This window comes from Marmota marmota, unplaced genomic scaffold, assembly GCF_001458135.2.
Source record: "Marmota marmota marmota unplaced genomic scaffold, marMar, whole genome shotgun sequence".
NCBI lineage: Eukaryota > Metazoa > Chordata > Mammalia > Rodentia > Sciuridae > Marmota > Marmota marmota.
The window spans coordinates 20,678,562-20,705,218 of record NW_025999949.1 but is presented as its reverse complement, the minus strand read 5'-3'; the positions used below and the strand labels follow the sequence as shown (position 1 = coordinate 20,705,218).

The following is a 26,657-nucleotide window of genomic DNA, read 5'->3' as shown; positions in this document are numbered from 1 at the left end:
ATCCCCTGTGTGCCTTGAGAGACGCCGACCACTCCGTCTCTGACCAACTGCTTATGTCACCGCTGGTCTTGATGAAGTTCTCTCCTCCGCTGCTTTCTGCTTACATCAGATCTCTGCCATGTTGGTATCCTATGCGAATGGCAGCATTTCGTTCCCCTTGCCGGGCAACCAAAGCAACGGGTGAGTCCTGACCGGCCCTCAGCAGGACCCGGACCGAGAAGCAGTTTCCGCGGGCTCCTAGCCCCGGTCCAGGGAAGTTCTGGGAGCCGGAACTCGGCCGCTCCGTGCTCGGTGTAAGCTCCTATAAGTGTAAGCTCCAAGAAGTAGTCCCCGCGGGCTCAGTTCTGGGAGCCGGAATTCGGCTGTTTAGTGCTTGGTGTATGCTCTGATAGGGGCAGGGTCCAAGAAGCAGCCTCCGCAGGCTCCACAGCCCTGGGCCAGGGCGGTTCCGGGACGGTTCCGGGAGCTGGAACTCGGCCGCCCCGGGCTCGGTGTTCTCTCCGATAAGATCAGGTTCTAAGAAGCACCCAGGCGCTGAACCCTAGCAATCTGTCTGCAAGCCACAGGCGAATTGCAGCCTGAAATTACCTGATCTATGGCTGAATGAGCTGCGGTCAGTCGAAAACAGGGAAGGTGACGTCAGTTTACCAACATGGTGGCTGCTGGCCTCCTCTGTGGTCTGACCGGTGTGGAGAACAGAGATGGACCGCTTCCTTCCCCCGTCTCGAACCCAGAATTCAGCCCAGAGTACGGTGCTTGCACGGCTGGCAGAAACTGCAGCGCTGTAACCCTGCATCTCTATCCCAGCGCGCGCTGCAGACTCTAGCCGCGGGGCGATTTGCTGAATAAGCAGTGTTACCCTCAGTGCGACAAACCTCTCGCGTTTGAGTCCCCGTAGCCGATCCTCGTGCGATGGAAATCCTTCCTCCAGGTTCCGGAGCACCCCACTATTGCTGGAAATTCCTAACAAGATATCCTTTAGCCGTCCTGACTTGTCATACTCCCACACAGTGAAGCAGCACACGGGGGCAATGCACTCCCCTTGCCGCCATCTTCCTTCTCAGTGGGAGGTTCTTATTTCAATGGTAACACATTCTTGGAATGGATGTGAAGGAAATTCTCATGGGACTCTGAGTTAGTCTTCATGGGAACCAGTTGTAAGTATGACCTTACTCTTGAATTGCTCTCTTGTCTGGCAATAAGATCTCTTGCTTCTGCACACCCTTTTGCCATTGTGATGTTTATGATGTCATCTGCTATGGGATCTTTACCAGAACTGAGCCAATGCCAGTACCATGCCCTTAAACCTGCAGAACTATAAGCTAAATAAACTTTTTTTTTAAAATCTAACCAGGTGTTTTATTATAGCAGTGTAAAACTAACTACTAGAGCTAGTTGAAACCACTAAATCCACCACTAAATCCACTAAATTCATCACTTCTTTGGGAGAAGAGAAATCCCTCACAATATTCCATTAATATTTAAAATGACTAAACATGGGGTTAAATCATTTAAATGGAAGTGAAGTATTATAAGCTAAAGTTAAATTAGAAGAAAAGATAGAGTTTTATTTACATTTAATAAATTAGTGTTAAATTGATTATTTGAATGGATTAAATACATCACCTGTCTCTATATTGTTTGCTCCATAACTTTTTCATTTGTCTTACTGAAGATGCACAGATTATATCCTTGCTTTTGAGCTTCACCGTGACACTCTGGTCAACAGAACATTAGTAATGTAATACGAACACAGATGGGGAAAATTCTTGTTTACTTCTGGTGCTGCTCTCCCTACTCATCTCCATGGTCACGAGTTCATGACTGAGCTACCTGGCTGGAGTATGATGCCCTACTTTCTCCTAATGTTCATAGAATGAAAATGTTAAATTTTTTCCAACTTGAATATTGATCTAACATTAAATCAATTAAACAAACAGTTTTTCCAGTATAATTGTGTGATTATATAATTTCTGGTTGAGTGGTAACCGAATGCCAACTTTTCTAAAGCTTCATTATGTTGGACAAATGTTCTATTAAAAATTTTAGCGTTTTTAGGTACAGTTGATAAAGCCTGGGTGACAGCAGCAGGGATGACAGACAAGTTTACAGTATGAGCTCTGTGTACATAGAAACACAGAAAATAAGCAAGGAAGCACTTGAGTTTGTTCTATTTCCCATTCCTTAGTGTTAGCTTCAAGCAGATAATAATAACTAGCCCAGTGAAATGAAACTCAGTTTCAGCGATTTGAACTTTCTGTGGACGTACTCCGAGGCAAGAGGTAAAGTATTAACTTCTCATAACTTGTACTGGGCATTTATTCTTCAGCTCAGATTTAGGATCTTTCTCTGTGTGCTTCTGTGTTCAACAGAGACCACATGCAGGTAGGGCACCTTCTTCTCTCTTATCATACCAGCATAGGGGTTGATGGTTACCATGAGAATATTGAGTCGAGTCTTCAAAGCAAAAAGAAGAGTTTAATATAGAGAAATATAGGAGGAGGTTGGATGTGACTCTTGGGTCCCTAGTATTTAATAAGAAGTAGTTAATGGGAATATGAAAACATTGATTTAAGTACCTCATATTGTTAGCTTTCAGGCTGTTTGATCACATTCTGGTTGAATGTCAATGTCTTTTTTTTGCATATCTGGATTTTTTTAATTTTATTTTTTAAATTGTAACACAATAAATCATAAATGTATATATTTATGGGGAACAAAAACTTATAATTTATGAATATAATATGGAATAATTAAACCAATGTGATTAACATATCAGTCATCTCAAATACTTAGAAGTTTCAGCTACCTCAGAACTCTGCATATATTCACATGGTACAGAAGAGAGAAATATGCATATTTTAAGATCATCTGTTTTACTCCTTGACAGCCTTTTAGGACTATCCCATTAGTCCCAGTACATGATTTTCAAGGTTCTTCTCAGCCACGATCCTGTTAAAGGTGGCCCTTGGCAGTGCTGTTAGGCTTCTCTCAGCCGAGTAGCTTCAAACCTGATGATTTCTTCATGAGAGTCCTGTCCTCCTACCTCATCACCAGACAACCCTCTGCAACTCTGCAACGAAGGTTTATAAAGATAACTCCCCTGAACAGGTGAACTAATTAGGCTCTCACTCTTCAGGGAACACTTTTGTTTCAGACATCAAATCAGAGCATGTACGTGTGTTTTTGTTTGCAAAATATGACTTTCTGTCATATGTATTTGCTTATCATTTGTGCCAGAGCAGGCAAGAGTAAACATTTTTCATCAAAATTATTTCCTGAGTAGTATTTCCTGCTTAGTAGTTCCATATCTTGACTATTTTGACTCATTCTGCAATGAACGTGGGAGAACAGGTATCTCTTTGACTTGCTATTTCATTTCCTTTGGATTTATTCTCAGGAGTGGGACTGCTGGATTGTATGGTGGTTCTATTTGTACCCTTTTGAGGAAACTCCATATTATTTTTTTTAGTAACTTTAGTACTTTGAATGCCTGTCAACAATGTTTGAGGGCTCTTCACCAATACTTTTGTCTTTTTATCAATAACCACCTTAAGAGGTGTGAAGTGATATACCAAATAGTTTTCATTTTAATTTCTCTGATGATTGGCAATATTAAACATTCTAAAATATACCTGTATGTATAAGTAAAGAATATGATACACACACACAAGTATTATTCTTCAATACAATACAAATACAATAATTTAATATTATTATTGTATTTGATAATTCAAATGAAACTAAAGGGACATTATTCTATTTGAAATAAACCAGACATGGAAAGGTAAATACTGTATGATGTGACTTATATTTTCAAACTGTTTTAGTCAGCTTTTTTTACTGTTGTGACTAAGAGACCTTACTTAGAAGAGGAAAAGTTTATTTGGGGGCACATGGTTTCAGAGGTCTCAGTTGTTGGACAGCCAGCTTCATTCTTTGGGGCTTGAGGTAAGGCAGATCATCATGGCAGAAGAGTGTGGTGGATGGAAGCAACTCACCTGGTAATAAACAGCAGAAAGAGATTTCAGATATAGATACAAAATATATACCCCCAAAGCATGCCCCCAGTAACTTCCTCCAGCCACACCCTACCTGTCATCAGTTATCACTCAATTAATCTCTACCAAAGGATTAATTCACTAATTGGGTTAAGATTTTTATAACCCAATCATCCCACCTGTGAATGTTCTTGTGTTGCCTCACACATGAGCTTTTTAGGGATACCACATACCTAAACCATAACAAACTAAAAATGTTGAACTTATTGAACCAAAATGGAGAATAGAGTTCACCAAGTGCTGGGGTGTGGTGGGTAAATGGGAAGATATTGGTTAAAGGATACAAATGCAGTTTTAAGGTGAACAAATTATGGGAATTTGAGGCTAGGCATTATATGCTGATGGATGTGTTAATTAATTTGGCCATGATAGTTGTTATGCAATCATTACATCGTGTACCCTGAATTTGTACAATCTTTGCCAATTAATATCTTTATGTCCTGAGAGCTGTGCAGAATTCAATTCATTGTATTGTATGTTAACTATAATTTCTAAAAATGGTATAAATTCAACGGAATTGCCCATTTAGGGGAATTTCTTCTTTGGAATCTCTGTCATTATGAAATAGAACATGTTGTTCTCAGTGCAGTGAAAATAGTACACCTTGTTTATGAAATTTTTTAAGGAGATAGGGAAAATAATCTTGTTGTTTGAAAATTAATTTGTGAATGCTTCAATTTTCTAATTTAGGGAAACATTGTCTTAATCATTTAACTCAAGATTTTTTAAAATTATCATTTCTAACCTGAAAAATCTATTATTCTTCAGCTAATATTCACAGGTTTAAAACATGGACTTTGAAGAACTTCTAAAACATGTAGGCGACAATGGGAAGTTTCAGGTTTTGACAATTATCTTTTTCATGCTTTCAAGTATCCTGACAAGTCCTCATGATTACATTGAGAACTTTACAGCAGCCATGCCCGCTCACCACTGCCATGTCCACCTCCTGGGCAATCCCAAATTTGAAGCCAATGTCACCATAAACCTGACAGCTGAAGCTCTTCTGAGGGTCTCCATCCCTGTGGGCCCAAACCAGAAGCCTGAGCAATGTCATCGCTTTCGCCAGACCCAGTGGCAACTCTTAGATCCCAATGTGTCAGCTGTCAATTATACTGATCCTGAGACAGAGCCATGCCTGGATGGGTGGATATATGACCAAAGTGTTTTCACCTCTACCATCGTTATGGAGGTAATACATTAATAGGGGGTGATAGGGAGTGAATTGAGTGTGGAGGAATGACAGTTTTCAATTTGCATAAATTATCCAAAGATAGGAAAGGGGATGAGAAGCTTACACAAAGAGGTGTGCGTGTGTGCATGCGCATGTGCATGTTCATATACACATGTGTATTTTCCCCAGGCAGATGTGGTTTCAAAGTCAAGCGCAGTAGTATTATGCCTTTGATATATGCCTTATTGATATCCATTTTTATATTTCTAAAAGCAACATGGACCACCATTTTTGTATATTTAAAAGAGTGAATCTCAGAACTCAGATGGTCTAGGTAAAAAATCTGAAATCTGTCACAGCTGTTTTCTGTCTTATTTTACTAATGTTTAATAGAAGATGATTTTACCGCTTATTTTTTATTTTATTTTTTTAGAGAAATCCCAAGTTATTAGTGTTATCTTAGCATAATTATTAAAACACAATTTCCTACATAATATGTTGACTATTTCACACTAGGAAGGATGATAGGAACAATATGTATAAAATACTTGAAGCCAGGCACGGTAGCACACACCTATAACCCTTCCAGCTCCGTCCGGAGGCTGAGGTAGGAGGATCCGAAGTTCAAAAGCGAGGTGCAAAGCAACTCAGTGAGATCTTGTCTCTAAATAAAATACAAAATAGGGCTGGTTGAGTGCCCCTGAGTTCAATCCCTGGTACCCTGCTCCTCTCCCAAAATATTTGAAATCTGGTGCATAGACAACTTCAACAAATTTAACTCTTAGTGTTCTAAATTGTTGTTTTATATATTTGAAATGGGCATCTGAAACATGACAAATACTGTACATTATATGCAAAGTATAACCAAAGCCCTCTTCAGTGAAAGCAGAAATGAGAGAATATATGTTAAGAGAGGCTGTGTTCCTCTGCTATCATCACATACCTGATTAACGATACATAAGGAAACCATTCATTTCTGGATCACTTCAAGCCTTGGCTTATTTCACCTACATACTAAGGTCCTTCTAGTGTAAACTCAATTATTATTAAATGTTAACTCAGAAAAATGGGAAGTTCCTAATGAGTTGAGTAGAAATGTTTAGTTAGGTACTTTGCAATTAAAGGAAATGTACTGAATTCATAACCCATTTTATCAGAAGAATAGTACTCTGTATGACTGGGGAACTTAATGAAAATTAGGAATACAAACTTCAGATATTTGTGCTTTGTTCATCTGGTTTTCATGGTCATCTACTATTCTTGGTCTGGCTTCTCCTTTTAGATATTGAGATGCTGAATTAAGGATAAGTCTCAAATCTTAAACAATCTTGTATATTTTATACACTTTGAAACTATCAATTAGTAGGATAGCCATATATTTGACATATTCTATTAAAATGTTTACTCCCATTATGTTTTTAAATAACAATTTTAAAATAAAACCATCTTCTTCTTTATGTTAATATGTTTTTTATAAAAGTTTTGCATTGATTTATAGAAAGCTTAAAAATGTTATGTTCTGGTAGACAATTATCATGGATAGAATAACTGCAGGTTTGGTATTCATCCATCAACATATTCTATATTAGCTTTATATTCTTATGTAATATTATATTCACTTCAAAAATTTAGCTTGATGTTGTTTCCCATAATTAGTTTAATATTTCAGTAGAAAATGAACAAATAATGTCTCAATATAACTCCTGTAAGCAATTTATTCTGTAAAGAGTAAAGAGATGAACTGTTGAGAAAGGTCAGTTATCCAAGGTTACAGAGTGAACCAGGGGACTGTGGTTCCAGTACTTTCTATACCCCTGGTTCTGTGCTTAGGTTTATTCACTTCTAATAAGGTATGAGTTTGCATTTAATGAAGGCCTGAAGATCCTGGTTTAACCTTGGGGTATTATTGATTAACTTAACAAACATTAAGTATTCCGGTGTGACAGGACTTTTACACTGTTTTAAGTATCAACAGGCTAATGGGTCCTTCTACCCAATGGAGCATTCCATGTAACTTTGCTTCAAGATCCTTCATCTTATGGCCTCTTATTATATTCTAATTTTATGTAATTTCCACTCCTTATCACACTGCCTTTTGCTTACAAGAGACTTTATTGCCTACTACACAACTTCACCACCAATGTTGTGGTCTTTCCTTCCAACTTTATATCTATTTGGCATGTATCCTCCTCTAAAAAACCCTCTCAATTTAGCTCCATGTATGCCTAACTCAGGTCTCTGTTTAAAGATTTTTCCTTCTTAGGGACATCTGTTGGTCTCTGACAAATCCTTTTTTGTGCTACACATTCTTTTCCAGCAGTTACCACATTTTGTGTCATTGTAGAATTTTCACGGTATGTTCAATTAAGTTGTAGCATCTGGAAATTACTATTATTTTACTCAGTTTGCCTAGCTTTTAGTTTCATTTTTAAGCATAGGATCTGTAATATTCTATGACATAATCGCCTTTTTTTGCAATTCAGTTACTTTCATGTTTTTATTTTTCTTCCTTATTGATATGTTCTCAGTGAATAACATAAATTCATCTTTTTAAGCTTTTCTTTTAGTTCACTCATAAGACAAATTGGTTCAAGGAGTCCTGTGCAACACCAAGACCTTAGAGATGGAGAGTGTGCAAAGCTATACCACTGCCCACATTGTGGGTGCTTCTGATTCTTGCTCTTTTTTGAGCAAGGTGTATCAACCCACATGGTTTCATCACTGGAGACACCTACACTGTCACTACAACATACTAGTTTTGAAGACATCTTTTATTTGGTTTCATTCCATTTTTTTCTATCCTTGAAGACTTTTGATTCCCTTGACTTCTCCGTCAATATATCATATTTATGCATATTCCATATAACTTTTATAGATTCTTCTTGTTGCTCTAGGATCTCATGACAGTCACAAAAGCTTTTCTGAACTTATCAATACCTGTCCTGCTATGATACAATGCCCCAGCATGGCATCGTCTGTAAAAGAGTTTTTAAAGAAACTTTATGTCTCTGTGAGATGTACTCCTCTGAAGTTGTTGTCATAGGCTTCTATTGCATCCTCCACTGAGCGTGGAAAAAGTTGGATGTGTGGATGGATGGAAGAGATTGTAGAAGACTTGTTGGAAATGCAGTTGGTCTAAACTTTCTTCTTCTCTTGTGCTCTTCCCCATTAATCTTTCTATTTCTCTTGCCCTCCAGCTCATTAGTTGGTTGGCTGGTTGGTTTCTGATTGTGCAAAGTAGAAAAATCACGCTTGAATCATCTTCTCTTTATAACCTTAACCTGACTATGCATTCTGCTAGAAAGAAAACTCATTTTCTTCCTGGTTGTACAAATAAAAATAATTTTATATTAAATATGGCTTTTGTTCTGCAGTCAAAATACTCAAATCCAATAGCTAAGAATTCAAAGGAGAAAACTGTTGCTACTTTCTAGATGGTGAGGGAAAGCTAACTTGTATTATGATTTAAAAGGATCATGAACTTAGCTTTCATTGAAAATTGTTATATTGATACACTTCTCTTGTACATATTACCTTCCTCTTTTGCCACCAAGATTTTAAACTTTATTGTAATACAAGTATTGTCTACAGTATTGAGTAATTATAGGTTCCAGATTCTAGTCTACAGTCTAGAATATAGCTATTGTCAATATTAAAGTAACTTTTATAATTTTTCAAAAAAACCAACCAATTTACTCAGTAGTTGTATTTATGCCATCCTCTTGACTGCCATTTTTAATTATTTACGTATTCCATTTTCTATCCAATCTTTTCCAGTGGGACTTGGTGTGTGATTATAAGTCATTCAAATACTTTGCACAAGCCATCACCCTGTCAGGGCACTTGGTGGGCTCTGCTCTAAGTGGCCTCATTTCTGACAGGTGAGATTTCTCTTCTGAATAAGGTTCATTTTGAAAACCCAAATATGCATTTGAAAAGACTATGTGCACATTTCTATTAATAATTATATACATTAAAATAATCTAAGTATGCAAAAAATGGAAACCAAATGATAGATGGATATGTCTCAAGGGAATATAAATGTTGAAAGACTGAAGTCCCTGGCACAGGCCAACAGGAGTGGAGCTTGAATTGTCCATAAAGAATCGAAAGTTCCCAGGATGGAGGTAGGTGTAAACAAACAAAAACAGGGAGGCAAAAATGTTTAAGAAATGTAGAATAACAAGTATGATTGACAAATAAAGCTTGAAAAAGGTAACCTTGAGAGATAAAGTTAAGAAGCTGTGTTTTTTGTTTTTTTTTTTTTTTTGTGAGCACTGAATCTTTGTTTTCTCCTTTAATTTGGAAGTGAGGACAACCAGAAACATTTGATAACTCAAAACACTGATTGCATGCATGTTGTATTTTTTAATATGTCTAGTGTTCTTAATGTAGTGATATAGGGAGATTCATTTGTGGGTAGACTTTAATAAATTTTATGAAAAGAAGGAAAAATTTTACTACTTTGATGATTGGTCAGAAAACCATGGATAAAATTTCTAGAAACAGACTAGAGAGAAAAGGGTAAGGGAGGGATCCAGATTAATAATAAGGCAGATTTAAAACAAAAGATTAAGAATATTAATCTTAATAAGGAAGAAAATAATCCAGTTAATTCTCAAAAATATCTATCAAAGGTGAGAATTAGAATACAGAGAGGCATTAAAACTTGGAGGGTACTTACTTTGATGGAAACAGGACCAGAAATGGACAAATTATCTAATCTGAGTTCTAGTATATCTGAAATAAACAAGTATGCAAATCAATAACAACCTTCACAGATACTGATATTATAAAGAAGGTGGATAAAATGTATGATCTATAAACTATCAACTGCACATTGGGTAAATGTTGTAATATAAATTCAAAAGAACTAGAATTTACTGTAAAGCATGAAAGAAGCCCACACTGTTTCCATATACTTTTGATATTTATCACTCTTGTCTATAAAATGGAAATGATAAATTCTAAATATTAGCTTTCTTATTCTTTCCATGAGTTACATGGGTAGCACTTCTAAAGAACTTACAGTGGAGATTGCACTTATAGTTCTCCAAAGAAAATATATCACTCTTGCTTTTATCAATTATGAAGAGAACAGGATAAATTTACTTTGGGGGATTGAGATGAGAAGAGATCATAACTGAAAAGATTGACTTGCCTCTATGGTAAAGTGTTCTGCTGCTCTATGGACAGATATAGTAAAATGTTATCCCACTAAGGGATAAAGATTTAAAATAAATTTTTATTGCAGGGCTGGGGAGGTAGCTCAGTGGTAGAGGGCTGGCCTAGCACGCACTGGATCTTGGATTTAATTTCTGCCACCATATGCACAAAGAAAATCATAATAAAGTTTTTATTTTGTGACCTTTTTATCACAATTTATTAAATCCTTTGTGAGTCATACTTTGGAAACAATCATTATTTTTTTAAAGAGTACTAAACAGTCTTTTCTCCCAAAGTTGGTTTGCTGATTTTTGAGCAAAGAACTAGAAAAGATAGTTACCTGAAATTGCGTGCCTTGTTTTAAAAATATATGTAAAGCATGTTTGAAAGGTAGCATCTACACAGCTTACGGAGACACTCATAGAACTAAAGCTTTTTAGGCATAGATCAATGTGGATTGATATTTTAAATCCAGTGCTCATTCTATAACAGTGAGTAGAACAGAATGTCAGTCATATGGTACCATTTGCACCTTTATACCTTTTCTGTCTTTTTGGGGGGGTGGGTTTGTGTGCTGGGGATTGAACTCGGGGGCTCTTGGCCACTGAGCCATATTCCCAGCCCTGTTTTATATTTTATTTAGAGACAGGGTCTCACTTAATTGCTCAGTGCCTCACTTTTGCTAAGGCTGGCTTTGAACTTACAATCCTCCTGCCTCAGCATCTGGAGCTGCTGAGATTACAGATGTGAACCACTGAGCATGGCACCTTTTTTTGTCTTAAAAAAAATCACTCTAATTATTTTGGTAAATGTATTGTGTGTAAATTCTGCTGTATTAATGGCATACAATTAGTGATTTGAACTCTAATATTTAAGTAATACACTTCTTTCTATCATCAACAGTTGAAAAAATGAGTAAAATTATTGGTATACATAACCAAGAAATGATAGAAGTCAAGACAGACTTGAATTCAATTATTATGATTACTACTACCCTTTGTGTATACCCAGTATTTTCGGATTTGCACAATTATTTTAATACATTATTGTGTAAATTCTGTTGTATTAATGGCATGCAATTAGTGACTTGACTCTAATATTCAAGTAAAAAATAAATCTCAGTTTACTGGTCATTTCTAGAGTGACCATTATGGGGGTGACACTATGGTTGTAGTTACTTAGAAAACTAGAAACTCAGTTTTGGACGTTCTTTAGGAATGCCCTGATGACATGTAACCACTTGCTAGATTCTTCACTAACTACTGCTACTCTAGGTTTGGACGGAAGCCACTGCTGGTCTCTTGTTGCCTGGCCTATGGAATCCTGAGCACCTGCTGTGCCTTCGCTCCGGTCTTCACCATTTACTGTATTCTGAGATTCATGTCATCTGTCTGCCTGAGTGCAGTTCTAAACAACACTTGCGTATTTCGTAAGTTGGCCTTGATTTGTGCACATGTGCTATGACAGTTTTTCAGTCATCTTTCCCAAATGGTTTTAGATATCTTCTTTTGCTTTTTATTTCCTTTAGTTTTTGAAGGAAACTCATCAAAATGGCAACTAGTGGCTACCATGCTTTTCTCATTATCTGGAAGTATTGGCCAGGCATCATTTGCAGGCGTGGCTTACCTTTTCCGGGATTGGCACATGCTCCAGTTGGTCATTGCCTTGCCCTATCTCATTCTTTCTCTCTTTTCCTGGTACGTGAACTTTGGTGAATACAGAGCCATTTGCTTAAGTGATTACGACACATAAAAGTTTATCTCTACTGAGGGATATATTGCCATTCATTGCTCTCAGGGCCATTTTTAGGTGTAATACCCCAAAAAACTATTTAAAATTAAAAGAGAAAACTCAATTATAAAAGAATGGACCCTTTAGTAAATTTATAATAAAATTAGGTGAGCTTGTGGCTTAAAATTTTTGCTTCCTCTATCCTGTTTTTGCTTGGTTGCTGAGATCCTTCCCAGATCAGCCCACAGCAAAACATGGCTACATGAGAGACTGTGGCAGGGTGGGAAGACAGATTCTTTTCTGTTTTATGTTTAGGGGAGAAATAACATGGTCTTTTGTTTCCCAAGCACTTATTTTTGTGTTCATAAATTTTAATTAATCTTCTCAGAGATAAAATACTAGAGATCAATTAGTATATGATAATATAAAATTTTGATAATATTCAAAACTTCTAAGAACTTCAGAAGGTTCACACTTAAAAATTGAGAAACTCAGAGTCGCACATGGAAGGGGCAGTAATTTCTGAAGTAAAAATGTGAAACAGAGAAAGAAAAGAACATTTATATTTTGAATCAAGGAATCTTTACAGCTTACTCATAAACCAACCAAACAAACAAACAAACAAAAATGCAAACATTCTTCTTCCTGTTGCTGCTGTATAGAGTGGCTGGAAACAGGGTTGAAGTGTAGGTAGGGAATTGATTAACCCCACAGTTAACCCTTTCTAAACAATGTTCTGGAAAGATTAGCGCTGTCCATGAATGGACAAGCATCTCTGTGGACTGGAATGTAACATCACCCTGCAGAAACTCCACCTGTCTCCTTTTAAACAGTGGGATCTCAGAGTCAGTCCGCTGGCTCATGGCAACCGGAAAAACAGAACAAGCATTAAAAGAGCTCCAGAGAATTGCTCGTATTAATGGAAAGAAAGAGGTGGCAGAAAGTCTGACTTCTGAGGTAAGGGAAACCTGGGTACCACTTCTTTCAATACACTTCTCTCTGTCATCAACAGATGAAACAAAAATGAGTAAAATTATAGGTATACATAGCCAAGAAATGACAGAAGTCAGGACAGACTTGAATTCAATTATTATTATTACTACTACCCTTTGTGTATACCCAGTATTTGTGGATTTGCACAATTATTTTGATATTATACTGGGAATTTAAAAAGAATTGACTGGAGGCAGGTGCACAGGTATTTCACAAGTATTCATCATACTAGATATTGAAGTAAATGAAGAGTCACAGTTGTATCCATATTCTTTGTTTCTGATTCTCTGTAATAACATCTATTCTTATCATTCTCTGACAGGACATTCCCTGCTCATGGGTTGCTCTAAAACATATTAAAATTGCTGTTTTTTTGATATCTTCAAGAGGAAGTAATATTTGAATTATCCAGGTCTCTCATGTACCTGAAGTGATTTAGGTCCCTTTAAAAGATATTGAATGAAATCTCAGCAAATTGATTCCAAAAACAGTATTTTAATTATTTACAGTTTATAGCTATCAACAATATATTCTAGATGGAAAAGTCTAATCCAATAAAGCACGTCATGGGTGTTTTGTTTTTTTAGTGTTGTCTCCTCTCCCGTCTGCAATAAGTTAGGCTCTTATATGCATCCAATGAGTTTTGGTTCTCTTGATAGATTTATGTGAATGGTTGATCAATTATAATCATTCTCCCCGTTTAGGAAAAGAAAACCACCAAGAGGATTAATAGGTTCCTGGGGGTAAATACAATGTATAACATTTGAATGGGAAACTGATCCAATATGATGTATTAGACATATAAGACTTCAAATATGCTTGAGAGATGATGGCTGAGACCACAGGGAGAGTAGATAAAAAGCCAGATATGAATATCCCAGTTCTTGATTACACTGTAATGTTTTAAATTTTAAAAGGGATACATATAATTACTTAACTAAAAATGTTTATAAAGTTTGAATCTATAAAACTGGTCTATTGCTATATATTTCTTGAATATATAAAATCAAATTATTGTACATATAATTATCAAAACTAAAATATATCAAAATCTCCAGTAATACAATAAAGAAAGTTAATTGAAATGCTTCAAGTATTTCACCAGGGAGGAGATTCACCACCATGGGACTACAAATGACTTTATGTAATTAATGTAATGGGATTTTCTTAACAAGAATTTAGTGGTGGTTTTATGATAATTGTGGTTCAGTTGTGAACATGATTTAGCTAATTAGAGCTCTTTCAAAAGGGTACATCAATGATCCTAACAAGCAATAAATAATCTCACAATTGTTAGACCCTCCAGAAAAGGTTTTCCACAACATTTTGTATCACTTGGAGAGAAGTTTTATAAAATATATAAGTGATATGATTTTAAATGTTCATTTAAATATTGTTTTTTTTTTTTCAGTGATTTAAATCACCTTATCGATTGTTAGGTGCTTTAAATTTCATGCATGCCAATGTGGTTTTATAAGATAATCATTGTTTCTTTGATTCCACAATAGAGTGTTGACAGCTCCAGGGAGCAGAAGGAACAATTTTGGAAATAAAAGAACTTTTTCCTGACTCTAAATATCTTGCTTTTGTGTGTGTGTGTGTGTCTGTGTGTGTGTATGTGTGTGAAGATTTTGATATCCAAAATGAAGGAAGAATTGAATACCAAGAGAGAATCTTTCAGAATGAAAGAGATCATGTGTAAACCTGCAGTATTCAAGACAGTGCTTTTTACGTCCGTTTTAGCGTAAGTGGTTTGCTTTTTCATCTTTGAACACACATTCACAATTTGAGGATCATGCTGAGCAATTTGGGGAATGCCTGCTTTAAGGGTGCAAATCCTCCACCCTTTTAATTAAAATAACAGAAAAAGAAATGCAAAGAGGATTAGGAAATGATAAGGAAACCTATATGATGTCAAGTTTTGGAAATGGGCCTATGGAATAGTTATGATTTATAGAAACTGGAGAAATAGAAAGATCAAAATGAAAAGGCAAATGAGACCCCAACAAAGTTCTATTAAATGAGAGGAAAGAGAAAGCTGGTTTTCAGATGAATTGATCCATCTTATTTTACTACAAAACACCATAGTCCTAAGGTTAATAACATAATATTTTGAATTATATAGATACAAATTCCATATCAAGTTTTGCCAAAGGCTAATTTGGAATCCTATCCCTCTTGGTTTTCAATTGTTTTAAATGTACACTTTTAAAAAATACATTGTATAGTTACATGAGAAAACCTGGATAAAGTGATGCACTGGAAGTGATTGATACATTTTACAAAAATCAATAAAGGATAAAATTGATAGCTTGATCATTTGAGATGTATGATTAGCCCAAATCTGAAGATGAGCAAAATGAGAGCAAGAGAAGTTACATGTCTTCCCCAAAGACACATTGACTGTTATTGTGAACGCTTATGCTGAATCTGGCAGCTCACAGACTGAGCCCATGACTTAAAATATGGGGACCATCACTAAAAAGGGCTATGTGTTTCCCAACACTTATTATAAACATACAAATAAGTATGAACAAATACCCCTGTGTGGCTATTTGAGATCTTCTAGTATCTGAATAAAGTAAACAGGTCAGAATGGCCTGGATCAACACGATATTATTCAAAATATAAACTGAAATGTTAAAATTATTCTAAAGTTTTAAAACAATTTACCATCATTTTCTAGTGTAGTTTAAAAATAATTATGGTCTCCTAAAAACTATAGGCAATTGGAGAGAGAGTTACATCTTATCTTTGTAGTAGGTATTTTAAGAATTGACAAAAAGTATATATTAGATTAAAAAAATTACAACAGATATTTTTAAAAATTATCTTTTTGTCCTCATGTTCTGGGAAATAACTCCTCTCTCATTTTCTTGGTTGTTCATTTAGATGTATGGATGCATACTAGGTACAAGTCAATGTGTTAAGACTCAAATAATGAATCTATTTCTTACCTAGGGAAACTGTATAAATGAATTTAGAAAATCAAACTCTGAAAATATTATGTTCATAAAATTCATATTCTTATAGAATATAAATTTAGTATGAAGCATGAAGTTATGTAGATATTCATGTATAGACATTGCTTATGTCTATTATTCTACTCTACTGATTTAATAAACTGTAGTGATTTGACATTTTTTGCTCTTATTGATAAATTATACGTAATAGTTGGGTTCATTTTGACATATATGCATGGAATTTAATTTACTGCAATTTAACTAGTAATTTCAAATAAAAAGTTACTAATATTTTCTTCCTAATTACAGAAAATTGATTTTTATGTCAGTTCTTTTCAAATTACAAAGATATTGTAAGTCAACATTATTTTTTAAGAGATGCAAAAATCTAGACGAACATAATGATCTATGAAATTATGAAATAAATCATCTTTTCTTTCTCTTTGTGACTAAATTATTTTCAGTTTTCATTTTGGATCTTGGAATACTCCTATCCAGAACTTAGACCAAATGCATTTTGTTTTTGATAAATTGAGTTATTTAACCCCTAGCTCAATTCATTGAGACTTTGTTTCAGTGATCATTTTTTTTCAAGTTTTACTAAATAAATTCCATTGCCTTATAAATCTTTCCATTTCATTGCATACTTGGAATATTTTGATTTTAATCATGTGTGAAGGAAATACATATTTCAAACACACATGTGCTTCCATACACACAGACACACACACACACACACACACACAAAAGCATGTTTACTTCTGAGTATATTGAATACCTCTCTGCTTTCTCTCACAGGTTTTCAACAACATTCAGCTTCTATGGTCTCCTGCTGGATATTGAGAATTTGGGGAAAAACATATTCCTGACCCAGTTTTTACTAGGCATAACAGACTTGCCCAGCAAATTTCTTTCCTATTTTATATTAAAGTATGTCAACCGTCGCCCTTCAAGCGGTTTTTCACTCATTATTCTTGGAATTTCTATTCTGATCCCTATATTTGTGCCTAAAGGTGAGACTTTTCTGTGTTTAGAATCTCATTAGAAATGCAAGTCTTTAAACAGGGCCAAATAAAAAACAGAATTCACATTCGACGAATGCCAAGAAGAACGCTGCAGTCTAGTTTCAAAATCTAGGTGCTTTGAGGGTCATATATTGCTTAATAAATAGAGGTCCACCTTTATGGTTTCCTTGAACAGGAGCTATTACACCAGCTTTACCAGGCACTAAATATTACTGATAAAATAAAGTCATGCCTGGGAAAACTGAAAGTAGCAATATGTGCTGGGCCCCACAGCATCATGTAATTTGTGCTAATTACAAGTTGTTAGTTCCAAAGTCTCTTTAGATGGCTTCCAAATTTCGTCACTACAGGAAAGTAGGAATTTACCTGATGAAGAAATACAGGAAGAGAATACAGGTACAGGTAGTAGTAGAGAAATACAGAGAGCAGGAAGAGAAAATATGTGCAAAAGGTATTTGGGAGACATCCTGATCATTGCATTATTAGATTATATATTTTGAGGATGTAGGAGATAGGTAATGACTTGGTTCAAGAACATATCACCTGGGGCTGGGGTTGTGGCTCGGTGGTAGAGCACTTGCCTAGCATGTGTGAGGCACTGGTTTTGATCCTCAGCACCACATATAAATAAGCAAAATAAAGGTCCATTGACAACTAAAAAAATGTTTTAAAAAAGAAGAAATATATTTTTAAAAAGAATATATATCACTTATCTTTAGTTAATAATATGCTACTGAAGTTCTTTATCAATCAAAACTGCAGTTTTCTATTTGGACAACGTCAATATGGCTGATTTCAGTGTATTTATAGAAAGAATGTAAAGCTAGAGTCACAGGCCATGGTTAGTCTTATTATATGGGAGGGACTGAAGAAGGGCAGTATCCTTAGGAATAGGAAACAGGGTATGCAGTCAAGACGTATTCTGGAGGAAAAATCCCCAAATCTTGGGAATTCACTGAAAATAAAGAATGAGAAAAAAATCAGTCAGTTAAAATGATTTTCATGTTTCTGACAAAGGTATTTAGTGAAACTGCATTTTAAAAATGCGGGAAGGGGAATAATTTGGCAAAAGTTAAGAAGGCTGTGGGGAATATAGATTTGTGTTCTAAGGATGACACATTTATAAACTTAAGTAAATCCTGAGTATATTGTCTTATTTCTGTTCTTATTGCTATTTCTATACATTGACCTCTATTGACTATCATCCATGAAGAGCAAACTCTCACACCACCACTCCCAGCTCTAATTATTTTGTAACTAGTCCTGCCAATGCCCTCTCTGAAGGGCAGCCTAAGTGTCCGAAATATCTCCGGATTCTGCTGTACCCATTTTAACTTTTCCTTAGCCAACCTCTTCTTTGTATGAGCATCTTTATAAATATGCTCTATGTAATATATGCTTTATAAACTATTCTCCTGATATAGTCCCTGGTAGCTAGTTTTTTATACTTTAGTTCACACTTTAAAAAACTGTAGGTATGTGTGAATAATTCTCTTTCTCAGACAAGATCTTCCAGATGTCTTTCCACCTTAGCTTCCAAGTCCCTCTTATTATCTGGTCTCTACTTTCATGTCACTTCTTCAAGAAGGCCTTCCTCCCAGCCCAGTTTTAAGTTGAGTGTCTTTCTTGGGCTCCCACATGTTTTGAACGGTCTCACCTTTGACTATCATAGACCATCACCTCTGGACTTTTCTTTGTTTCCTCTACTTGAATATAAACTCTTTTGGGACTGACCCTTTACTTCTACTAAATAACATTACCAGAATCTACTGATTTTCTTGCATGCATTGTGAACAAATGACCCAGTTAAGGGTGTGTGTATGTGTACATGTATATAGTCTTGATAAATAGCCAGTTATTGTAGAAGTCATCTGAGTTGAGTCACTACAGATAAGTGGGGGTTTACTTAGTAAAGAAAGACAGAAAGGGTGCACCAGAAAGAGTGTAAGAACAGTTCACATGAAGTCCACTCTCTTAACAAATTTTTACGTGCACAATAACTTATTGCAAACTTTGGAAACCACTCTGTTCAGCAGGTCTCTGGGACTTACTTAGCTTGGGTAACTGCAACTTGATAACCATGGAGCAACTTCCTGTGCCCACGTCCCCATTCCCTAGCAGCCATCATTCTGTTTGTACTTGGGAATTTTTGATTCCTAGTATATGAGGAATCAGACAGAACTTGTCTTTCTTTCTTGATTCATTTCACCTTGCATAATGTCTTCTAAGTCCATTCATAATGTCTCAAAAGAAAGAATTTCTTTCTTTTGTGTTAAGGCTGAATAACATTTCATTGTATTGTATACCATATATATATATTTTTCATTTGTTCGTCTGTATCCAGATATTTGGGCTGTTTCCATATTATGGCTGTTGTAAATAAAGCTGCAATGGACATGGGACTGTAGGTATCTCTTCATTGTTTTCATTTTGATTCTTTTGAATATATCCTCAGATATGAGATTATTGGATCTTGTGATAATTCTATTTTTATTTTTTTATAAAACCTATGTATTATTTTCCATAGCTGCAGTACCATTTTACATTCCTATCAACAGAGCACAGAGGTTCCTTTTTCTCAATATCCTCACCAAAACTTATCTTTTGTGTTTTTAGAATTGCCATCTCAATCAGTAGGCAGGTAATATCTCACTGGGGTTTTGATTGCAGTTTGCTCATGAACAGGAATATTAGTCATGTCTGCATATACCTGTTGATCATTTGCATATCTTCTTTGGAGAAATGTCTATTGAAGTCCTTTGCCCATTTTTAAAATAGGTTACTTAGAATTTCTTTCTTTCTTTTTATTTTTTATTTTTTTGGTAATTCAGTTTTAGGATTTCCCCATGTATTTTGAAAATTACCTCCTTCTCAGTTATATGATTTGATGATATTCTGTTCTGTAGGTTGCCTTCTCACTCTGTTGAATTTTCCTTTGCTGTGCAGAAGTTATTCTTTTTAACATGAGAAGCTTTACCTCATGTTTTCTTCCAGCACTTTTACACTTTCAGGTTTAAGTCTTTAATCCAGTCTAGTTGGTTTTTGCATATAATGTGAGAGAGTATGAGCTTTGCAATTCCTCTCTTTTAAGCTGTCTTACTATCTGTTTCTCTGATGATTTATTCAATAAAAGCCAAAATCTTAAGCTTAGAGGGCAGAGGGTACATGAAGGACAAAATATTCTTCCCCAGTCCTTTAAAACAAAGTATGATTCCAGATAATTGCCTGTTGGTAAATACTTATGAAATATTTGTAAAACAAATGAATGAAAAAGTAAATGTTGATACAACCCAATATTTTCCCCCAAATATTGTTCACAGAGATGTATGTTCTGCGCCTCACTCTTTACCTCTTGGGAAGATCATCTGTTTCTGTCCTTTCATCCGTACTTTTAATCTTTTCCAACGAACTCTCAGCCACAGTACTGAGGTAAGAAAAGAAATTGCAAATATTCTATCTTGATAATTTTTGTTGAATACTGATTGAATCTTCTAGAAGATTTAAATGAGTAAATAAAATTTATTTAAAAAGTTACTTCAGTGAATTTTGAGAATAGTTGACAGACTATGCCTGGCACATGTTTTATCAGATCAAATTATTTTGCAACATTTTCCTAATTCTCTCCACATTACCATGTATCCAAAACTCCTAGCCAAAATACAGTCCATGATTGTCTTCCCACCCTACCCACTTCAGACTTAGAATAATAACCTACCTGAGCCTATTTCATAACCTCTTTGGTAGCTCAAAGAACATCTTTGTGCAAATTAGAAAAAGGTGCACCTTTCTAAAGTTACTTTTATCTGTAAAAACAAAATATTGTGTAGTAATGAATGGACAAAAGTATAATACTAGAACTCATATTGCACAAAATCATAACTATGGACCTGTGTCTGCCATGAGTAGAAATTCCTGTTCAAGACTGTCTTTACAATACAGGGTCATAGGTATTATGCTTATATGCCAAGCCTAATCCTCAATCCTTGCAGGAAAATACATCCCAAATTATTTCCTTTTCTGGGCGGGGAGGGAAAGTGGGAATTGAACTCAGGGGCACTTGGCCACTAAGCCACATCTCCTGTCCTATTTTGTATTTTATTTAGAGAAAGTGTCTAATTGAATTGCTTAGAACCTGGCTTTTGCTTAGGCTGGCTTTGAATTTTTAATCTTTCTGCTCAGCCTCCTGAGCTGCTGGGATTACAGGCATGCACCACCATGCCTGGTTTCCTAAATTATTTCTATCTTTAATATAGAAGCTTGAATAATTTTCATAATCTAAGATTTTAAAAATGCAATAGCAGAATTTCAGACAATATGGCAAAGAAAACATGGAAAATAGCTATTTCGATTATTTCTTTGCAAAGTTTATTTTAAAACTTTGTTTGTTCAATTATTTATTTTGCAGTAAATCTTTGGATTAATTTTTCTATTAATGCCACACTATTTCAGTTAACCATGGAAGACTCTTCTATTAAAGTTACCAAATACTACATGCTATTTGAAAACACTTTACTATCAATTACCATTTCATGCTTTTCTATCCATCTTAAAAAAAAATCATCTGAAGAAATGTGTTCTTCTATATCTTAGGGGATTTTATTTCATACCATGTTTCTCCTTTTTTGTAGAGGACTTCATAAAATTCCTAGCATGATACATACTATCAATCAACAGACAAAATATGTATAAATCAACAAGTATAAATAATTGGGTTTGCTCAAAAAATTAATTTTTGAAGCAGCTTATTTTGGTATGATTTAACATACAAAATTCTGTATATATTTAATGTATTTGACTTTATGAATTTGAGGATAACTATACTTCCATAAAATGATGATCATCATGAAGGCCACAAACATATCCATCACATCCCAAAATTTCCTCCTACCTTTTGTTATCATTATTATGACATCTGGCAAGAAAATGTGACATGAGTATGCAGTGTTTTTAGGTATAGGCACTGTGCTATAGGTATTATACCTACTGAAGTAAGTGTTAGAACTGATTTATCTTGTGTGATTGAAACCTTGTACCCTTTAGGCATTGTCTCATCACCCACCTATGTGTGCTCCTGAGTGATCTGATGTGCTTTTCCCATTTTCTTTATCTTTTCAAGACTCAATTTCAACCTTTATAAAAGTACATAAAATATGACACATATCAGAATAGAAATTTTTGTGGATATCATAAGAAAATATATGTGAAATGGCTACCCAGTTTCTGTAGAGAAATAAGATGTTGATATAACTTGAACTATCAGTTGTTGAAATCACTGAGAAAATTTCTTTATTTTAAAAAATCTTATTTCCGGCAATAAATTGTCCTTTAAAATGATCAATTTGTATAAGAAAAAACTCCACATCAGTCTAATATTATAAAAGAAACCTAATGTTTCTTTCTAGGATTCATATAAAAATTTACAAGGAACATTCACATAGATTATTTAGGTTGGCTAGATTTAGTTGAGAAAGAAAAAAAAAAGAGAAAGAAAGAAAAAAGAAGGAAAGAAACAGGAAAAGAAAGGAAGAAATAGAGAAAGAGATGGAAAGAATACTGGGAAACCAATGAAATTGAAATTTCAGACTCCATATTCTTGAATACAAATGAACGCATCAGTAAGTAAATATTTTCTGATTCCTGTTTATAGTAGAATATTGTTGTTCTTTTCTGAAATTCAAATTTGTTATCTTGTGTTTTACCAGGTAACCCCAATTTTGCACTACATAACCTTTGAATTAGTGCATGCTTTCTTCATTTTATAGATGAGGGATCACCAAATCACATATAAGTTGTATTCTGTATAAAACATAGAAATGTACCTTTAAATTCCTTACAGGTGGCTGAAAAAATAAACCAGATATGTCTAAAATGAAAAAAATGCTTTATAAGGGTCAGTTAGCAACAACCAAGTAAATGCACACCAAGCCCATGGCATTGACAGCAGGGAAACCTCACTTTGGCTCTGGGTGGTCTCAGTAAGCTGCACGGAGAAATGGTGTGCATGAGCTAGAATTTGAAGAAAGGGCTGCACTCACAGATTCAAACTTTTCCAGAAAATGTTTTCTCTTTTGGAAGGTCAACGATACAGGGCATTCTCTTTTTCATCGCCAGAACAGCAGCAACATTGTCTGCTTTAGTACTTTCAATGAGGCTGTATTTTGTCCATCTTCCGGCCATCCTCTTTGGGACCTTTCCCATAGTAGCGTCAGCATTTGCCTACTTTCTGCCAGAGTCCTTTAATCTTCCGCTTATTGAAACCATCAAGGACATGGAGAAAAGGTAAGTTATATATTTATTATATATGGAGATTATCTAATATTTTTTCATAATTTTACTATTTACAAAGTGCTCTATAAGCATCAGGACAAGTAATCTTTGATTAAAAATGTATTGTTTCTATACTGCATGTGAGAAAATGGAAGGTTTAACAGGGATAAATAAAACTTCATGGGCAAAGCCCATGAAGTGGGTCAGTGGGAACACTTGACTGAGTCTACATGAACAACTTCATTCCAAAATGAACAATACATTTGGGGGTGAAGATTGATAGTGGTATTACCACTTAAATTCATAACATTGAACTCACAAAAATACATAGTTTATTGCTTCTTAGCTCCCCAAATGGAAAACCTCAAGTTTCCAGTCTCAAACTTTGATCTTCCGGATCCAGATATATGGTGAGAAATGTGAATATGCAACAAATGTAAGCAGGATATGAATTCAGCTACAAACTTTGCAAAAATTCATATTTTATCTATCCCTTGCCAATGCAAGTATCTCATATTTTTCCTTAAGATAAAATACATTGCATCTGAAGGCAGTCTATAAGTGGCAAGTATGTGATCAACTTCACATTATCCATGTTTCCAGAAAACTTTATTTCTTGTTCTGTTTAGAATTCTGATAAAAGATACATATATTTCTTTCCCAACCTATGTTCTAACATTTTAAGTCCTTTGGCTAACCCTAGAAGGCTGTTGTAACTTCATCATTGGAAAGAAGTTTGGTTTTGTGTAATTAAAACTAGAAAGAATCACCAAAATGCTCTAAAGCTGGTGTCCCAAGCAGTACTTTAAGGAAACACTGAGATAATGGTTAAAGTTTGCTAAGGGGAGGATTGTCTGTAGCCCAAGTCACTGTAGCAGTCCCTGCTTTCAATCAGGTTTTACATGAAGATGGAATCAGTGATTCATGTTTTGTCATATCTAATTTCATAGAATAGGTGATCTTTATTGAGTGGAAATAATACGCTGAAGATAAAATAGCATAGAATTAGAAATAAAAAGCTCTTGGATTTGGATTCCAAACCTGCTTTTAAGTGGCAAACTGGGTAGATTACATGAGGTCTCAGAGACATGTATTGGTCATCTTTAAAACGATGGTGCTAATTTAGTGCTCCTTGCTCAAAAGGATGTTGAGAAGTAACAACGCATTTGTAAGAGAGGCATAAACTTCACTGCAGTACAAACCAAAATTTGTTTTTTGTTTCCTCCAGATCCATTCTGGCCACTCATCTGTTTTTATTTTGCTTCTTTGATTACAGGTACGAGTTAAGAAACAAGAGCACCCGAAAAAAACAAAGAAAAGTCCTCTTGGCAACCACTGAGTGCTGAAGAGACCAGACATATACAGAGCGGAAGAGATTCACATATTTTCACATAATCCTAAGCAACATTTTGATTGTTTTCTTTCTTTCTATAACTGTGGCCTTTGATGGACATACATTAACATACTTATTAATTAATAAGTCACAAAAATAACCCTTCAGTGAACAACCCATAATATAGATTTGAAGTTTAAGGCATAAATGAATGTTGATGATCAGGTTCCTCACATTAAAAATGGAAAATAAATTGGTACAATAGAAAGTTTTTCTTAGAATTAAATGGAAAGGGATCTGCTTAAAATTGAACATTGAAGACAAACTGTCTAAGAAAACTTTTGATTTAAAATCCATGTTTTTCATTACATATATATATGTATATGTATATACATACACACACAGATATGTACACATGCATGTGTATTTATATATAGAAAGACCGTTGAGCATACTAATGAGAATAACTATAGAAAAGTTATTGAATATGATGAATAACATAGTCATTTAGATGCTTCAGATGCTGCTATGAGTAGTTAAAGCATAAGTCTCTTTAAAAGAACATATAGTAAGTCCAGAATTTCAGTTTTTAGACACAAAATGAAAATATAATAAAACTGCAGTTGAGCAACATCATAATCATCATAAATTGAGCTCTTCTTCCCATTTTGGTAGTGAACAATGGATAAACAGATCAACTTGGGAGTCACATCAATGAGCAACCCAGATGGACAATCATGGGATGCGTATTCATCTTTCCCATCCAATGTTTCTGAGTAGAGACTGGGTTGGAAAAAAACATACCAAACCAGATTATAAGGCTTAGGTTTTTCCACATTCCAGAAAGGCCTGGGTATGTTACTTCCTTCCTGAGTTATGGTTGCCAGCCCATGTGGACCATAAACCCTCTTCATAACTTGCCTGAATTAGCTCCACCTGGCTCAAGACAGGAAACAAATAATGAACATGGATATTAGAAGCACAAGTGATGTCAAAGCAAATGTTCTGCTGAGTTCAGGAGGTATAATGAAAGATCAGAGGCTGGTTTTGCCCCTCAAGATGTAGAAAATTTGCAACTATAAACCATTTCCTGTTGTTCACAAGTTCTGAGCAATCAGGCTAGTGATGCCTAATTCCTTTAAACTAATGAAAGAATTTGGGGAAAGAGCATACTATTCTTTTGTTAATATGTGGGGGTAACTCTATTTACAAAATCCATTCTCTAAACATACTATTTTTGAGATTCACTCATATTATTATGTATATTAATAGTTATTTTTAAAAATTGCTATATAGTAATTTATTGTGTGAATATAGCACATTTATTGTGTGAATATAGTACATTTGAATTGTTTCCAGTGTTTAGCTCTTAAGAATAAAGATGACATAAACATAATTGTAAAATTAGTTTTGGTATCTACACATTCTTTTTTCTTGCATATATACTTAGTAATACATTTTTAAAGTTGTAATAAATTTGTTTTGTTTTATTAGAAACTATCAGTTTTTGCAAATGGTTTTAATAAATATACACACAACCTCATAAGATATTGCTGGCAAACTTATTGTGCTTTAGCCAAAGAACAGTACATTAAGATGGAAGAATTGATACTAGGAAAAGTAAGAAGTAGTGTGTCTATAGACTCTCTCAAGGTTTAGTATCAACAGGAGGACTTACGCCAGAAGGTTTCCTTTTGTGTTTTATTATGGTTTGAATGTTTGTCAAACCACAGTAGACCCGTGTTGACCCATGAGTTCTACTCTGTTGAAAATGAACCCAGATGGAAATTGAATTATCATTTTAAAAGTGATAGGACCTTTAATAATGCCACATGGGTGGGATTAATGTCATTATAAAAGGACGAGTTCTGCCTCCTTTTCTTTTTGACATTTTCTATTCTGCCATGTGATGATGCCTCAAGAAAGCCCTCACTAGAGGTTGGC

At 35.0% G+C, this 26,657-nt stretch overlaps 1 protein-coding gene across 8 annotated transcripts; it reads left to right on the top strand.

Annotated features, from left to right (window-relative positions):
- The first annotated feature begins 1,079 nt into the window (after positions 1 to 1,079).
- On the top strand, positions 1,080 to 26,120 carry LOC107142895 (solute carrier family 22 member 22-like). Of its 8 annotated transcripts, none has more exons than XM_048802068.1 (12): positions 1,080 to 1,157; positions 2,891 to 3,094; positions 4,830 to 5,253; positions 9,013 to 9,116; positions 11,676 to 11,830; positions 11,930 to 12,098; positions 12,966 to 13,089; positions 14,754 to 14,869; positions 16,887 to 17,101; positions 20,434 to 20,542; positions 23,189 to 23,392; positions 24,657 to 26,120. In XM_048802068.1, exons 3-12 carry the CDS (start codon positions 4,852 to 4,854, stop codon positions 24,724 to 24,726), a joined length of 1,668 nt encoding a protein of 555 aa, XP_048658025.1. In that variant the 5' UTR covers positions 1,080 to 1,157; positions 2,891 to 3,094; positions 4,830 to 4,851; the 3' UTR covers positions 24,727 to 26,120. The 8 variants fall into 8 exon arrangements, with proteins under 8 accessions (XP_048658025.1, XP_048658024.1, XP_048658027.1 ...); XM_048802067.1 differs by lacking the exon at positions 1,080 to 1,157 and adding an exon at positions 1,978 to 2,282; XM_048802070.1 differs by lacking the exon at positions 1,080 to 1,157 and adding an exon at positions 2,295 to 2,385 and having other exon boundaries at positions 4,935 to 5,253.
- The last annotated feature ends 537 nt before the right edge of the window (positions 26,121 to 26,657 follow it).

Bases quoted from the DNA above. Each gene is read 5' to 3' on its own strand.
- LOC107142895 (XM_048802068.1), top strand. From the start codon at position 4,852: ATGGACTTTGAAGAACTTCTAAAACATGTAGGCGACAATGGGAAGTTT. The intron at 14,870-16,886 runs GTAAGTGGTTTG...TTTCTCTCACAG, and splicing joins CTTTTTACGTCCGTTTTAGC to GTTTTCAACAACATTCAGCT. The intron at 23,393-24,656 runs GTAAGTTATATA...CTTTGATTACAG, and splicing joins ATCAAGGACATGGAGAAAAG to GTACGAGTTAAGAAACAAGA.